This window comes from Motacilla alba, chromosome 1A, assembly GCF_015832195.1.
Source record: "Motacilla alba alba isolate MOTALB_02 chromosome 1A, Motacilla_alba_V1.0_pri, whole genome shotgun sequence".
Classification (NCBI taxonomy): Eukaryota; Metazoa; Chordata; class Aves; order Passeriformes; family Motacillidae; genus Motacilla; species Motacilla alba.
In genome coordinates, this window is record NC_052031.1 from 58,661,722 (window position 1) to 58,677,637 (window position 15,916).

General features: G+C 39.2%; 1 protein-coding gene across 3 annotated transcripts in view; it reads right to left on the bottom strand.

The window, feature by feature from the left end:
- Nucleotides 1-15,916, bottom strand: part of BRAF (B-Raf proto-oncogene, serine/threonine kinase) — a 77,062-nt gene that overhangs the window by 43,004 nt on the left and 18,142 nt on the right. For all 3 annotated transcript variants that reach the window (XM_038155705.1, XM_038155704.1, XM_038155703.1), the window contains exon 3: nucleotides 6,644-6,907. In XM_038155705.1, coding sequence (XP_038011633.1) covers nucleotides 6,644-6,907 — 264 coding nt within the window. The remainder of the gene's footprint in view (nucleotides 1-6,643; nucleotides 6,908-15,916) is intronic.

Below are 15,916 nucleotides of genomic sequence, written 5' to 3' on the forward strand. Positions count from 1 at the left end.
AAGTGCCTATAGAAACCCAGTGCTTACTACTCAGAAAGCTTGAGGCACAAACTCACAGCATAAACTACAGAAAGCAAGATGCAAATCTGAATTCAAAAGAAATGAATCAAGTACCAGATTTAAAAACAGAATATTTGAAGGATCTCAGTTGTGCATGCATGATAAATTAATTTATGCTAAGAATTTACATAGAATAAAAATAGCTTATTCTTCTAGTCTTCATGACTGCAGAGAAGATCACATGATTGCTTGCCTAATTAAAAGGCAGATGTACTAATAAACCAAGGTGTGACAAGAGTGAAACACTCAAGAACTGTCCCCATGCACAGCATTCTCAGTCCTGTTTAGCTCCTTTAACTCTTAAAAATACAAACTGTCACTTTTAAAAACTCAGTCTCACATTCACATTTTGAGAACTTCCATGAACTTTCCAATAGATGTTTAACTATGAGAAGCATATGGAGCATACCAACACAAAACCAAGTGAAAAAGCTCTACTGGCCCAGATTTATGCTGAGTTTTTACACAAAGCACCTCTAATTACTCTTAAACTTCAAAATAAAGCAAAACTAAGAACAAGTAAAACCCACACAATATTCTATAATTTAACATAGAGAAAAGGATAACTTTTTTTGTGACCTGAAGTATTACTTTTGATTTAGAAGCTACCAGGGAATTTTTGTGACCTTGTGGCGGGTGATAACACCCAATGATTTGATCCTATCAAGAATCTGCAGACAACTGAAACATTTGGAGGCCACCAAGCTTTCCCAAAACATGTACATCATCTGGGTTTTTTTGTTCCCCCTTGCTCCATTGTCCTCACTCAGACCACCACAGATAGATAGATAGAGAATTCAAGCTGACCAAATCCACTCCTTGCTCATGCTGACAGAGAGACGGCACTGGAGCTGGGAGAGCATCCTTTATAAAAGCAACTGGGGAGAGCAGTGGAGACTCCTTACCACCCTCACTCCACCAAGAAGGCCCGAAGACATGAAGGGAACATTTCCTTTGGAAGCTGCTAATGTGCAGAAGGCAGCAACAGACCACGGAGATGAAGCACAAGACCTATCACCACCTGATGCCTTTCAAATACCCATCACTTCTTACACTTAAACACTATTTTCCTGTAACTTTCCATGCTCCATATTATCATTCAGGAAAGCTCATTTGCTTTCAGGCTGTTTTTTCTCCCACTTTAAGGACTTGTCCAGAAGGGATTTCCTGGGTAATCAAAATCATTCAAGGCTGCTATTCTTTATTGTATGATCTTGTACATAAAGTACTTGAGTTAGGAGCCCTCTTACTGAAGTCTCTTCTTTCCTAGAATTCTCTCATTCTTTCCTTTTACTAGAACTCCACTGCAACATCAAAAATATCCTAATATTGCTCCTCTGCAGAGTCATAACCAGTTTTAGCTACTTGTTTTTATACCAGGCCTCGTGTTAAATGGCTTTTCTCAGAAGCCCTTATTTCACTTAGAATAAAGTAGCATGTGGCAGATTTAAGGACCAACACACAGAACATGATTACTCACGCTCCACATAACCACGCCCAAGGAATTCTAACCACAAGACACAAATTTCTAGTATTCATAGCATACATTTAATGGAGGCTGAACAGAGGGCTTCCAAACAGAAAACACTTAAACTCATAAAATTCCTGAGTGACAAACAGCTCAAATTTGGAAGACAACCCATGGAAAATATCATACATGCCTGACCTATTCTTGTGTTCTTTCACTGTGACAGAGAGATACTCCAGATATGTCCACAAAATGTTTACTCCATTGCACGTTTCAGAAGGCCTTCCTCCAAGAGAGGAAAGCAGCCTCACCTGACAGGCCATGGGAGAACTGTCTAAAAATTCTTGCTAGTGCCTTAAGGTCTACAGTGAACAAGCAATCTAATTGGAGAAATCTCTAAATAATTTTAACTATTTTGTCAGCTTTCACAGAGCAAAAATTGAAACTGTTCGTGCAATTGGAAATGGAGGTTTTTTCCTTATCCCAAACCTACCAGTTAAAATTGAGGCGCAAAAGATACTTTACCCATGTCAAAAATCATTCCCCCACCCCTCAAAGAAAAAAATTGGGAAAAAAATAAAAATAACACAACTCAAAGCAATCCCACAAAATGCTTAAATCTTGCCCTACATGCAAATACCATATTCCTATATTCTTTATACTCTTAGAAAGCTTTTTATGCTAATTGCCCAAACTCCTTCAGTTCATTTTAAACTTTTTCAATGTCTTCTTCCTCTTACATAAACCTGAAGTTATCCTATTTATCCCGTACCTCTGCATCAGTTGATAATCACCATTCTGCTTGAATTACTGTCCCATCTCAACAACCAGGTATGTGTCTACTTCTGTTCATTTGCACGAGCACTGTCTTATGTCTCTTTTCTTTCTCTTCATGCACATTCAATCATACAATTTGGAAAAAAAATCCTAATCCACACCACAACTAAGAATGCCCAAGGCTGTGTTCCCTGTTGGCTCCATGCATTCCCTCAGAAATCTCACCAGTAAATATCATCTACTTCCATTCAAGACTACCTCCCTTCCACTAAAACCAAGCCTTAGCATGTAATATAATCTCTCAGACTTCTGGCAACCAGCAGGAGATTAGAGTTTTTATACTTTCCTTCCACCTCCAAAAGCTCTCTCTTAGTTAGCAGATTTATTACTATGCACACCACAGACATTTAGATTCCTAACCCAAACAAGCTTGAAACTAGTTTTTCACAAAATTCTGTGACTGCTTGGATAAGCCTCATCAACTTGTTCTGCAAAACAATTTTTCATCTCAGGTAGACTTGCACCACATCTTCTATTTTTATGACTTCAGCATCCTTCTCTCTGGCCTAGAACAAAATGAACAAACCCACCCGCACAGACTTATCTGAGTGACATTTGTGTGGAATGCTTCTCCAAAGGATGTGTGACTTGCCAGTTGAACAAAGCCAATAAGGAAAGAAGTACACATGTTTCTCTCTCTGCATTATAGGTGATAAAATTACCCCAGCACAGAGAAGAAAAAACAATCTGTTGTTTCTTCTAGGAGGTTGTTCACAGAAAGAAACTTCTCTTCATCCCTTTCCAGGCCCAGGACAAGGAAAATAATCTTTTATTTCTGACACTACTTATTCATTGATTCCCCTCCAGCTAACCAAGCCAACTATTTGGTTTTGCTTTCAAAAAAAAAGTTACTTTTGAACCCTATCCTGTAGCCAGCTGAATCAAAATGCTGACTTCAAATGATCAGCAGCAGTAGGTTTTGACACAGACCCATCAGGCTTTCAGACATGCACCTTCGCACCTTAGGAAAAAGTTTGTCCAACCTCTGCCTTATCATGACACATACAAAGAAACTTCCCCTCAGCACCACAATCACTTACACTGAACACCATGGTCTCATTTCTTTGTACTCCACCCGTTTAGTTAAATGATATTTTGAACTGGAGTCAGCTCCAACAGATGTATTTGCGTGATCCTACACAAACAATAACACACAGAGAACTCCCAACTAACAAGGCAGTTGCTAGTCAAAAATGTAAGATATGCAAGCAACTCCCTCCCATTTCCTGCATTTTTAGCAGCTCTAAACAAATAGCAGAAGGCTGTTGTAGTACTTGGGGCTGCTTCATAGTGATCAAAGAAAAAATAACGAGGTTGGGTCTCCATTACCAACTCAATTCCAGTCACTTTAAGTCAGTTTGAGAAATGTCATGGCATTCCCAGACAAAAATAGACTCCTTAGAATCTGACAACATTTCTCCCCTCCTGAAGCGAATTGGAAATACAGACTGAAATTATTATTGTGATATTAACAAGACTTTCTTTCAGAAGTAGATATTAATTGAAAGCAATTTAGGTTGAGGTGGGGAGGAGATTGCTGCAACACTGCAACTTTAACAGTATCTCTCCCAGCCACCTGTAGATCACATCAGCCTTGCTTTAACAGCCATATGAAATGGGAACTAGGGCAAGGGGAAGGCTCTAATGGCAGGTAACATATATTTTCACAAGGAAGCTCCTTCCTGCTTCAACCCATCACAAGCCACCCTGTATACTCGAACATCCTGAACTAACATCCCAGTGACACAAGCAAATGGCTCAGTTAATGGGCACAAGTGAGATACAACCAGTCTGCTTTAAAAGCCAAAGGTTATGAAGGAAGACAAATGTCTCAATCCACTGAGAGAATGAAGGAAGCAGTCTCAATATTCACTAAAAAGTGCTGGATGCTTTTTTAGGTTAGTTACCCATCATCTGACTGCTGGCTATTAAAACTGCACTGTGGATCACAGAATCTTATATTGTGGGACCCAAAACTGCACACAGTTCTCAAGGTGAGGCCACACTTGAGTAGAGGAGGAGCATCACCTCTCCCAACTAATTAGTGATGCTGTGCTTGATGCACCCTAGGATTCAGTAAGCTGCTGCAGCTCCTTCTGGATTGTGATTGCTCCTGGCATTTCCTTAGTTTCCAACAGACTACATGTAGGATCAATAAATACAGAAAACAAAGGAATTACATTAAGTCGCCATACAAGAAATTCCTGACTTTCTCAATAAAATGATCACTGGTTCAGGTTTCAGAGAAATGAACTTCAGCTCCAACGCCAATAACCGCCACACTCAAGAGCTCCTACAAGCACCATTTCTGAGCTCTAAACCAGAGACACTTTACGAGTATACAAAAAGAATATAAAAAACCAAGTTCAACTTAGTAACACAACTTGATCCAAGCTGTGTAAAACTGAAATAAAAAAGAGCCAAAGCAAGCTGGAAACTAGCAGCAGAGCTGGACCTGTAAGGCAAACAGTGTTAATCCTCCACTAGAAAGCTGGGGACAGAAGCAAGAGGCTCTCCCTGACTACACCCAAGTTAAACCACGTTTGCCTCCCGTAGCCCAGAAAGAGCATCTAGTGCTGTGAAAAATAAAAGAGGATTGAGGAGGAGGTAAAAAGGGAGAGACAAAGAAGCAGAACAAGAGTATGGCAGATGAGGGGGAAAGACTAAGAGTAGAATTAGACTATGCGGGTTAGAGGACAGGACAACAGATAGTAGAGACAAAACAAGTAATGCACAGAACAGTGCAAGAAATGATATGCTGTGATCCTTTACAGGAAAGAAACAAAACCAACTTATGAGCCCCATGACAGGGGCTGCAAATTGCCAGACAGGGTGGGACAGAACACATGAAGAAACCAGAGTCCCTCCAAAATCCAGGACCTTCTCTCCAGATTTCACTCTGTGGGTAGTACTGTGTGCTTAGACTTTCCTCAACAGGCAAACAACAGAATCACCTGGCTTTACACTGTACATTCTGCACAGTGGTCACAGGCTACATTAAACTCCCACTCTCTAAGTCAAAACCCAAATATTACTTTCCATCTTCAGCAATGCCTTGAACATCTAAGCAATATTTAAAAAAAAAAAAGGTCAGGTGAAAACAACTGTTCTCCAATTTTGTTCCCACTACAAGTCTTTTGCTCAGTGAGGTGGGGGAAGGATGAAAGGAAAGTAGTAGGGAAAGGGTAAGGACACAGTCCAACACCCAGAACTACTCAGTTGACGTTTTCTCCTTTTTACCAGCAACTCAAATTCAACAGACAGTAACAATCCAGAGATAGCTGACACCTGACTGACTGCTGCAAAATGTCCTGGTTTGACACGGACAATCCTTGTCCATTCATTTCCCACCTTCTCTGGAAACGCTGCTCCCCTGCTAAATTTGGATTATGTACCACCATGCAAAACAGAGCCTCGACTACAGCTTGTCAATAATTTCATGTATCACAGTTTGCAGTGTATTGTTCTAAAGGACATATCAAGGCTCTTCAGTTGGCAGCTCCTCACGGATAAAAAATATCCCTTCTCTAGCAGCAAAAACTGAACTACTCTTCCATGACATCAGGAGTCACTGTAACATTGTCAAAACTGATAAACACCAGGTTTCAAGCAGTTTGTGGGCAACACTTCTTGAGCCTTGTAAATGCAACTATGTCCTTCCTCTAATCATTTCTCTACACAAGACCTGAAAGTATCATCATGGTCTCCACACAAACACTCACCACAGTGAGTGGGGAGGAAAAAACAAAAGAAAAAAAAAAACCCCAAGCAATTCTGCATAGCCCTTCTAAGCTGCAAGAGGCTGGTTCCTGCTCTAAAGCATTCAAGTAACTCTTCTAGTAACTCTAAAGCATTCAAGTAACTGCTTCTAGTAACTCTGACAACATAGAAAATACTTCCTCCATCTTGCCCTGTTAAACTAATCAAGAGTTTTGTGTAAGACAAGAAACAGAGCTTATTGTCCCTCTCTAACTATTGTAAAATGGTAAAATACTATTTATCCAATAAAACTGATTTGAGAGCATATTTCTTGATGTATCTTCATAGTTACAAAACTGGAAGTTCTGTATTCTATATTGCAATAATGGACTTTTTTGAGTTAATCCTGCCAAAAACATTAAACAGATCAAAACAACTCAGTGCAGCAGAGCACTGTGATCATGACACTTCTGACCTCCACCCAGGTATAGTTCAGCGCTTAAATTAACTTTTGCATACAGAGGGAGAGAGATACAGGAAATACTGAGGTTACAAGTATGTGAATAGAAACTGACTCACCACAGTCCTTTGCTTGTTGGGCAGGAAGACTCTAACAATGGGCTTCTGTGGAGACTTAGGGTTATTCCGTGACATATCAGCAGGGTTTTGATAAACTGAAAGGGATGAAGGTGCTACAGAGAGGCTAGAGGAGGAAGATGATGCAACTGTGTCTGTCGAAGCTGAACTGGAGACAGAGAAATCAGTTCCATTTCCCATGGATTCCAGTAACTGCTGTTCTCTCTGCTGTAGAGCATCAAGCTTGCTGGTGTACTCTTCATAGGCCTGTGAAGGAACAGCAGCTGTTTTAAGAAAGTAGTAGCTTCAGACAAAACCAGAAATCTAAACTCGAAACAAACGAGAAACAAAACACTTCCTAAGCTAATCCAAATTTCCCAAGAATATGAACAAAATGGTCTGGTTAAATTTTTCAGGATACAACAAAGAACATCATGTTAAACCTTCTGAACCACTAAGTAGTGTTTTAATAAATTAAATGAAGAAAAGGATCGAAGACATCCTAAGTTACCGTTTCAAAGCACTTGCACTGAAGATTCTAATTCACAACCACTTAAAAAAAGACAGAAGTCTTTAACCAATTCAGCTGCAATGCTGAATTACTGTGCTCCAGATAAATTTATCATTCTGTGGGAATGACAGTAAAATACTTCTAATGCAATAATTAAGAGAAAGCTCAAACCTGCTTTTTATCATCCGTATCTGACTCCTCACTGTTCACTATCCTTCACCTCTAGCACTATCCTTTCACATCAAATAATACAAAAAATGTTTTTCTGTTAGAACACACAGTTTGTCCATTTCAAAGCCATCCATAAAGGTGTAAAAGTGATCCTTTGAAAGTTTTTAACATCTTTTCAGCATGTTTACACAAAACCCACTTACACAGATCAAGTTTCTTAAGCAAACAAAAACATTAATACTAAATTTGCCCATTAAGTCTTTATTAAATGTAGTCAAGTTAAACATTATTGCCAAGATCTATAAAACAAATATATAATCAGCATTAAAGTTTGTTATGCACAACTTTGTAACCAGAAAATTTTGATTGCTATCAAATACTAGAACTATTTCTTCAGCATATAAATTAGCAGAATATCTTCAAAAACCTGAATCAGTTAGCAATGTGTGTTTCACACTATAGAAGCATGTCAGTGTTAAGTGACATATTTAGACCTTGTTTAGACCTTTACAGAAAAGAAGAAACAAAGATCTTCCAAACCTAACATGTAAGCAGTAGGGAATGGAATTTTCTACTTTTCTCTATAGCAAGACCAAGATCCATACCAATATGCATAAATTCTTCAGTGATATTTTGAAGAATATTTATACAAAAGAAAAATACTTTCTGGTTCTGTTTTTTTTTTTTTTTAAGTTACTTATTTTACTTGCTTTCCTACTTTTTTGTTTATAACTGTTGCTAATTAAAGTTACAGGACAAATGAACTGACCAAATGGTCTGCAGCAGCTACACGTGGAAAAAGAGGAATGAAGAGAAAAACAACCAACTTTTAGTAGTGCAGCCACAAGTACTACATTTTATTAGGAATTTATTTCTCCAGGTTAAATGTGCAGGCTCATCTAATCCAAGCTGCTCTTGCCGTGTAAACAGTGGTTCATCCCTCCCCTTTTTAAGAAAGCTTAGCATCCTTCCAGGATGGAGGGGAACATCACAGTTGCAAATTCTAAATTTATGGGTTCCACTTCTGATAAACATGTTAGTTGCAAGAAATTTAGAATTATTTAATATTTCTTTTAAAAACTGAAGATGTCTAGCATTTCACAAATAGACCCCAAACTCGGAGACTTAAATTGAAAACATTTTCACTCTAACCCAATTGTATTGCCAAAAGTAAATTGAAAGATTACCCAACTATAAATAATGGCATTTTTTGGCTCTTCAGTAACATGTGTCTCTCCTACTTCCAGGATCAACTTTGCATGGAAACTTGAGTAAAAGCTCCATGTGTCAAGAATTATTTTCAGTAAACAAAAATTAGGAAACATAAACTGTTACCATTTCACCAATACTGTTCTAAATACTTACTTCCCTTTCTCATGAACATTGCAAAATATTATTCAAACACACGCAACATTACATTGCTTCTGGATGCTCGTGGGTTTAGTTCCTTCACAAAATTACACACAACTTTCAAAATACTCAATCCTACAATGTTTACACTGGCAGCTTAATCTGTCACTAATGCAAGCCAAAGTCAAATGATTTATCTTAAGAGAATAAACAATGAGTATGGAACGCTGGAAGCTGCAGCTGGCTTTGGGTTCTATACCACTGATTTCTGCAAAAAGCTCTGTATTTTTTCTGAGAACAAAAGCTCTCAAGTACCATACAGTTATTTGGTGTCATAGCAGAAGATCCCACAGTAAAACATAAAGGAACTAGAAAAGCATTGCTAGACTTTAAAAACGATTTTCTCTTTAAAAAAAAAGTTCTTCTTATACAAAAGGACCCACAGTACATGCAGCAGAAACAGAGTATCTCCAATAAAGTTTCATTTCACAAAGGTTAAGTACTTTGGGGAAACAAAGTTTCATCTGATGATTAGCAGCAATAGACCTTACAAACACAACAGCACCAAGTCAAGATGGAATTATTCTATAGAGTTAAATTCAAAGATAGTTACATCAGCAAAGCTGACCTATGGCAAGTATTTCTAGCTAAAGGAAAGATAATGTTGCAGGTTTGGCCTATTTACCTCTAAACTGACCTGCAGCAGCACAGCCACTTTAGCAGACAAGCATCAACAGCTACACAAAGTTTCAAGTCCATCAAGGCTCACTAGGTGAACTATGAGGTTGATTTCTGACCGTGTTTTTCAAAAACAAACTAAAAAGATTCAAGTTAAGTCTGTACAGAATGAGTACCATGAAAAACATTAGGACGAATATTCAAACAAATCCTTAAATCAAGGATTCTAAAGGCTTTTCAGAAGGGAGAGTTTAGGAAACCTAGACTCCAATCCAATCAGTTCACATATTCCCATTAACAAGTGAGTAATGTTCTGCATAAAACTTAAATCTTGCTTGATACAGAATGAGACGAGAGAAAAAAAGGGTCAGAAGACATCTGCAGAAGTAAGCTAGTCCTAAAACACATTTAGCACAGAAATAATTTTCAAGCTCAGTGAGGTTGCTCAGGGCCTTGCCAAAGCAAGCTTTGCTAGTCTTGAAAGATGGAGAGCCCACAACCTCTGGGCAGCCAGTTCCAGAACTCAAACCCCACGCTCACGATGAAGAATTGTCCCTTATGAAATCAACTGGATGCTCACTATCTGTGACATTGCCCCTTGGTCTGGGAAGAGTCTGAGTCTCTCTTTATGTTGAAAGATTCCTCCTGAAACTTCTCTTCCTGTGCAGACCACCCCAAAGCAGCCACACAATTAACGAGCAGATGGGTGCCTCTTCATTTGCTGCTGCAGCCCAGTGTGCAGTTTGCTGCTGGGATTGTGAGCGTGGGTCACTGACAGCTCAGATTGCTCCCAGCTTGGTGTGAATTCACAAAGTTGTGTTTCCCAAAGCAGATATTTGAAAAGTTGAACATTAGATTAAAATCTGCACAATTTGTCTATCTACACATAATCCTGTGGCTACCAAAAAGAGAACAAAAAGAAAATTTAAATTATATTGCAAATCAGTGTATTTGTGCATCATATAATAGTCTCATATGCCCCTGAGATTTCAACTACGTAAAATGCATCAAAGCCTGATAAGCTGCAAAGTCCAACTAAAGCATAACAAGATGGCATGTTTATATTCAACGTGCGCACATGCCAAAATACAACTGCTCTCTTATTCTGCTGTATATATTCTGCAGTTTTAACTGTTGTATATACTCAGGAGCAGCAGCCTTAAAGTTACTTGTTCAATGTTGAACCTACTGACAAAATAAAAACTGACCTCAGAATTCAACAGAATTTGAGAGATGTTATGTAAATGTGCAGAAAGAGTTCTGTTGATGAGGACAAAGGATTTTCTCAAAAATATTAATTTCTTTTCTTACATATCATTTATATTATATTTGAAATTTGTTTTCTTGGGCTATGACTAGGCTATACATTCTAGTGAAATCATCTAAGGAAATAAAAAGCAACGAGTTAATTTTTCTTTTAAATTAATCTGTGAGAAACCTAAGTAGCAAGATATGATTTCTCCTTCTCTCTGTCCCCTACTACATCTGGTTAGAACACCAGTCCAAACTCAAGCAGATAACTGTTTTTGCCATACCCTCTCTCTTCCTCAATCAACTTTAGGTAATATCCACATATGGCAAGACTCAAAAGCCTAGACTACAAGTTCCTGGTCTTTGAAACTGAAATTGTGTTTCTATTTAAAAGATGTCTGACCTTTTAGGCTGTTGATCAAAAGCAAATCCCACTAAGTTAAATGGGAGCTGAAGATAGACAGTAACATACGTCACGATTTCTTCATTTAGTAAGACTCCTAAATCTGTACTTAGTCTAACTTTAGACACTCCAGATTTGGTCCAACATATTTGAACAGCATCTGTTAGGAGGCTGGTAAAAACCAATCTGAAATTCCCCAGAGGGCCACCAGGTTTCCCAGTGTCTATATGCAGCGTTAGCGTTTTCCTGGAATCCCACAGTCTGGAACAATCTGAGATTCATCACCAAGATCTATTTTAGACTGTATCTGCATGCTGTTGCAATAAGCATACTTCAGATCAGCAAAGAGGTAATCTTCTTTAATTAACTAATTTGACCTCCTGCATGGGTTCTTCAGATATACAGGAATAAGAAATTAAATACTCTCCTGATGTTCAATAGCCAAACTCTCAAAACGGAGAACAGCAAAGCCTCCGAATAAAACACATTCAGGCAAAGAGAAAGCCAAGGAAAAAAAAAAAATCACAGTAGCTGGGGGCAAACATACTTCTACCCCCACAATTCTCATTTTAAATTGCTTCCAAGAGTAGGAGTAAGAAAGAGAATGATTCCTTCAAGACAGTATTAGAAAGCTGACCGAGTTCTAAAACTTATTTTGATACCACTGTAATTCTATACAGTTGCATACTGCTTCATTTTGTGTGGAGTCCAAATTCAAAAAACCAAATTAAACAAACCCCAACAGACCTGGCAGCTCAGTCTTGGACTGTTAACTGAATTAACCAATAGGCCCAGAATGCAATCCCATCCCAGACAACAATTTACACACAAGTGGGCCAACACTGTTTCAGTCCTTACAGGTAAGTGCTAACAGGTAATACTGTACACATGACTATGGGGCAAAAAGGACACACTAGAGTTGGGAAGTTTAAATAGGTAATGCCTCCCTGAAAAGTCATTAAGAGTCTACAAAGGCTAACAAATCTGATTAAGTCATTTAAGCACCATCCCTCCCTTCTAAGTTCGAGCTGAGTGCTTTTGGCCAGCCTGGGTCTGTGCAACCCATTCCATTTTGTATACAGCATTTGTTACCAAAATACAGACCTTTACTCTCCCTAATTCAGCTTATCCTTTTCAGCAGTACTTTGTTGGTAGAGACAAAAGAAATATAAATTTTTATGCATGTCCTAAAAAATACACCACTGCATATTTTAACCATTTTTGATAAGTGAATCCCAGGTTTTCCCAGTATCATAATAGGAGCTTTCTTTGCAGTAAATATTTCCAATATTTACAATGCTTAGACAAACCCTTAGGAAAAGGGTTTTTCCATGGTGAGTCACAAACTAAGTATTTTGGGAAACAGCACTTCAAGGACTGATATAACGCAGTAAGAAATTATGTGGGAAGACAAAAATCATTGATGTTTTCAGCTACTGAGATACAGACTGCTTCCAAAAAGTGTGGTAAAACCTACTGAGAAGCTCCTGCAGCCTCTTTTCCAGGAGAAAATAAAAATACAATTAGTATTTCTATATCTACTGAGGCAAACAGCTATTTCAAATATTTGGAGCACCTCTCCTATGAAGACAGGGTGAGAGAGTTGGGGTTCTTCAGCTTGGAGAAGGCTCCAGGGAGTTTTTTACATGGGCATGTAGTGAGAGAACAAAAAGGAATGGCTTTAAATTGAAAGAGGGTGTGTTTGGATTAGATATTAGGAAGAAATTGTGAGAAATTGTCTCTTGCATGGAACAGGCTGCCCAGAGAAACTGAGGACACCCCATCCCTGTTCTAGGTCAGGCTAGATGGGGCTTTGAGCAGGCTGGTCTCCTGAAAGGTTCCCAGCCCATGGCAGGGGGGGTTGGAACTTGATGATCTTTAGGGCCGCTTCCAACCCAAACCATTCTGTGGTTTGACAGTGATTTCCAGGGGTCTGTTTGAGCTGAGGTCACACGCACAGCGAATGGGAAAAGTTAAAAGCCAAGATTATATAAGAAGGAAATTTGGCTACAAGCCATTTTTGGATTTTAATACAGTCATTGCTTACTAGGTTTATTCTTTCTTCCAGACAGAACAAACAGAAAAGCTTTTCTTACCATCACATTAGAGAACATTGACAAGATTCCCAAAGCTATTACTAATTATAATGATTAGAAGATAATGGCATGGTTAATGACAAATGTTCTTTTCTTTCTTCTGTACATTTTGTTTCCTCCCCCTGTACCTCACACACATACTCAGAACTCTCTACAGCTTTGGTCTCCCTCCTGAGCCCTAATTTTCCTGCCCAGGAAGGACCAGGGCAAGCAACTTGCTGCCCTCCACCTTCACACTACATTTTCCACACAGGCTTCCACGCTCTGCTCTACTCCCCCTGCTGCACACTGACCTTCATAAGACCATCACTGAGGAGTGATGGATCAAGGCAGGGAGATAGCCCTAAATTTGAGTATCCCTTCTTGCAAGAATAATTAAATATATGCTGAATTCAACACAGCCCAAGTCAATCACTTTCAATATTTCAAGAAAAGCATTCTTCTTTCGTAGTCAGTTGATGAAACCTCAAATGATGGCTGCAACAACAGCTGTCAGTTTTAAAGTTCTTTTGACGTAAAATGCATTGACACCTTCTCCTGAATTTGGGAAAAAAATAAATCTGAGGAGGGTGAAAACTGTCTTCACTCTCAGATGAACACAGAAACAAAAGCTTCTATTTCTTGAGCAACAGCAACTAAGACATAAATTCCTTTTTATTTTTAAATGAGATGTATGTTTTATATTAAATGCACAAATAATTTTATTATAACCTTTGAATACTCAATTTTCAGATTTATTTTCTTGTTGAATTCTTTACTTTTCTCATGAGCTTCTGCTCCCCCCGACCCCTCCTTTCATTTTTAACTGAAAAGGCAATGTTGTCACCAGGTTCAACCACAACTTCACTTGACAGGTATTCAGAGGCAGCTCCAACACAAGCCAGGAGCCAGTGTACAGGGTGCTGCAAGTTCTGTGAACACGAGCAGGTAGTGAGAAGTGTAGTAAATTGAAGATGTAAAGCCAGGCAGGAGTATAAAAGAACCAAACAATCTAGGATACTCAAAATCTACCCACTGGAAGATGGATGGATAGCTGTCAAACTTGTCAGAAGAATAAAAATAGCCATGGTTTTGCAGGAAGCATTACAATAAAACTAGATGTTTACATCTAGTGAAAGGCAATATGGGTGTAAGCAAAAGTGTTCATTTGAAGATGCTTATGTAGCATTTAGTTTTGGCTAATTTAGACTTTTGCTAAAAGAAAACAACATGCTCGCTGATAGTAACCTCAAGAGACAATCAAGAGACACAATCTACTCTCTTAAGGAGTCCTTAAAGAGTCCCTCACATTTTATGGAAGATGCAGAGGTCGGAGCAGGAGAAGGATTTTAATCAACACAGGCTGAGGGATGAAGGGATTGAGAGCAACCCTGCAGAACAGGTACTGGTGGATGGAAAGTTGGACATGAGCTGGCACTCACTGCCCAGAAAGCCAGCCATATCTTGGGCTGCATCAAAAGCAGTGGGGCCAGCAGGTCAAGGGAGGTGATTCTGCCCCTTTAGTGACACCCCACTGGAGTGCTGCATCCAGCTCTGGGCTCCCTATGTAAGAGGAGATTCACCTGCTGGAGAGGGTACAAAGGAAGGTGACAAAGATGATGAGAGGGCTGGGAGAGAGCTGGGGTTATTCAGCCTGTAATAGTTAAAGGGCCTTTTGTAAAATGATCTGCCAGAAAGGTGGGGACTTTTTAGTAGGGCCTGCTGCTACTGGAAAAGGGCTGATGGTTTTAAACTAAAAGAGGGTAGATCCCGACTAGACACAGGAAAGAAAAGTTTTATGATGAGAGTGGTGAAACACTGGCACAGGCTGCCCAGAGAGGTGGTGGATGCCCCATCCCTGGAAACATTCAAGGCCAGGTTGGATGGGGTTCTGAGCAACCTGATTGAGTTGAACATGCCCCCGCTCATTGCAGGTGGAATTAAACTGGACGACCTTTAAAGATCCTTTCCAACTCAACCCATTCTATGAATCTAGGGCAACAAAGGGAAGGGTGATGCAGTTCAAGTAACACACTAGCAAAATTATTCATACAGATTCTGGGGAAGAGCAGGACTATATTATAGCCAGAAATGAGTCTTTGGCAAAGCAATAAGAATGGAAAGATCAGAAGATGATGCATGGAATCTTAAGTTCCATTACCTTCCCACCCAAGCATTTCGGTGAGACTACACAGACCACATGCAGACCTACTCACAGACTAGAGGTAAGAGCTTTAGGGGAAAGAGGAGCCCTCCACAGAAGTCAGTGATGACATCGAGGTACAGAACTTGAGCCCCAGACCCAGTATCACAAACTAACTCTGTACACGGGAAGTTTGCTATTTGAAACACATCAGACAGACATCTTTTTATTTGTATCAAAACCGCTATGTTTTTTTTAGTTCTGCATTTCCTAGAGGCAAACCTGTTCTTTCACACTTTATCACAGTACATTCAAAACTTTTTACATATAGCTTTGTTCTTCTGTACTGCAACCAGAGTTTTTATGGCCTTTTCTCTGACAAGTGATGGAATACAGGACAAGTGATGAGCTCTAGCAGCAACAGGTTAGATTCAGATAAATTGCTGCCAAGTAAATGCTGAGAACAGAAAGCAAGCCCTGTCTTGACCAAGCCAAAAGGTGGGAAAGGCACAGAAAGGAGACACTAGACAACTGCTGCCGGACTGAAATTAACAGTCAAAGGTAGAGAACAATCTTGCTTCTAACTGTATCTGGCATTCAGCAATAGATTTTTTTTTTCCTTTCACACTTTAGTTCTACCACAGGAAGTCTACACACTAAACAAATTACAGGCTTGCAGCATTTAATCCTGTTC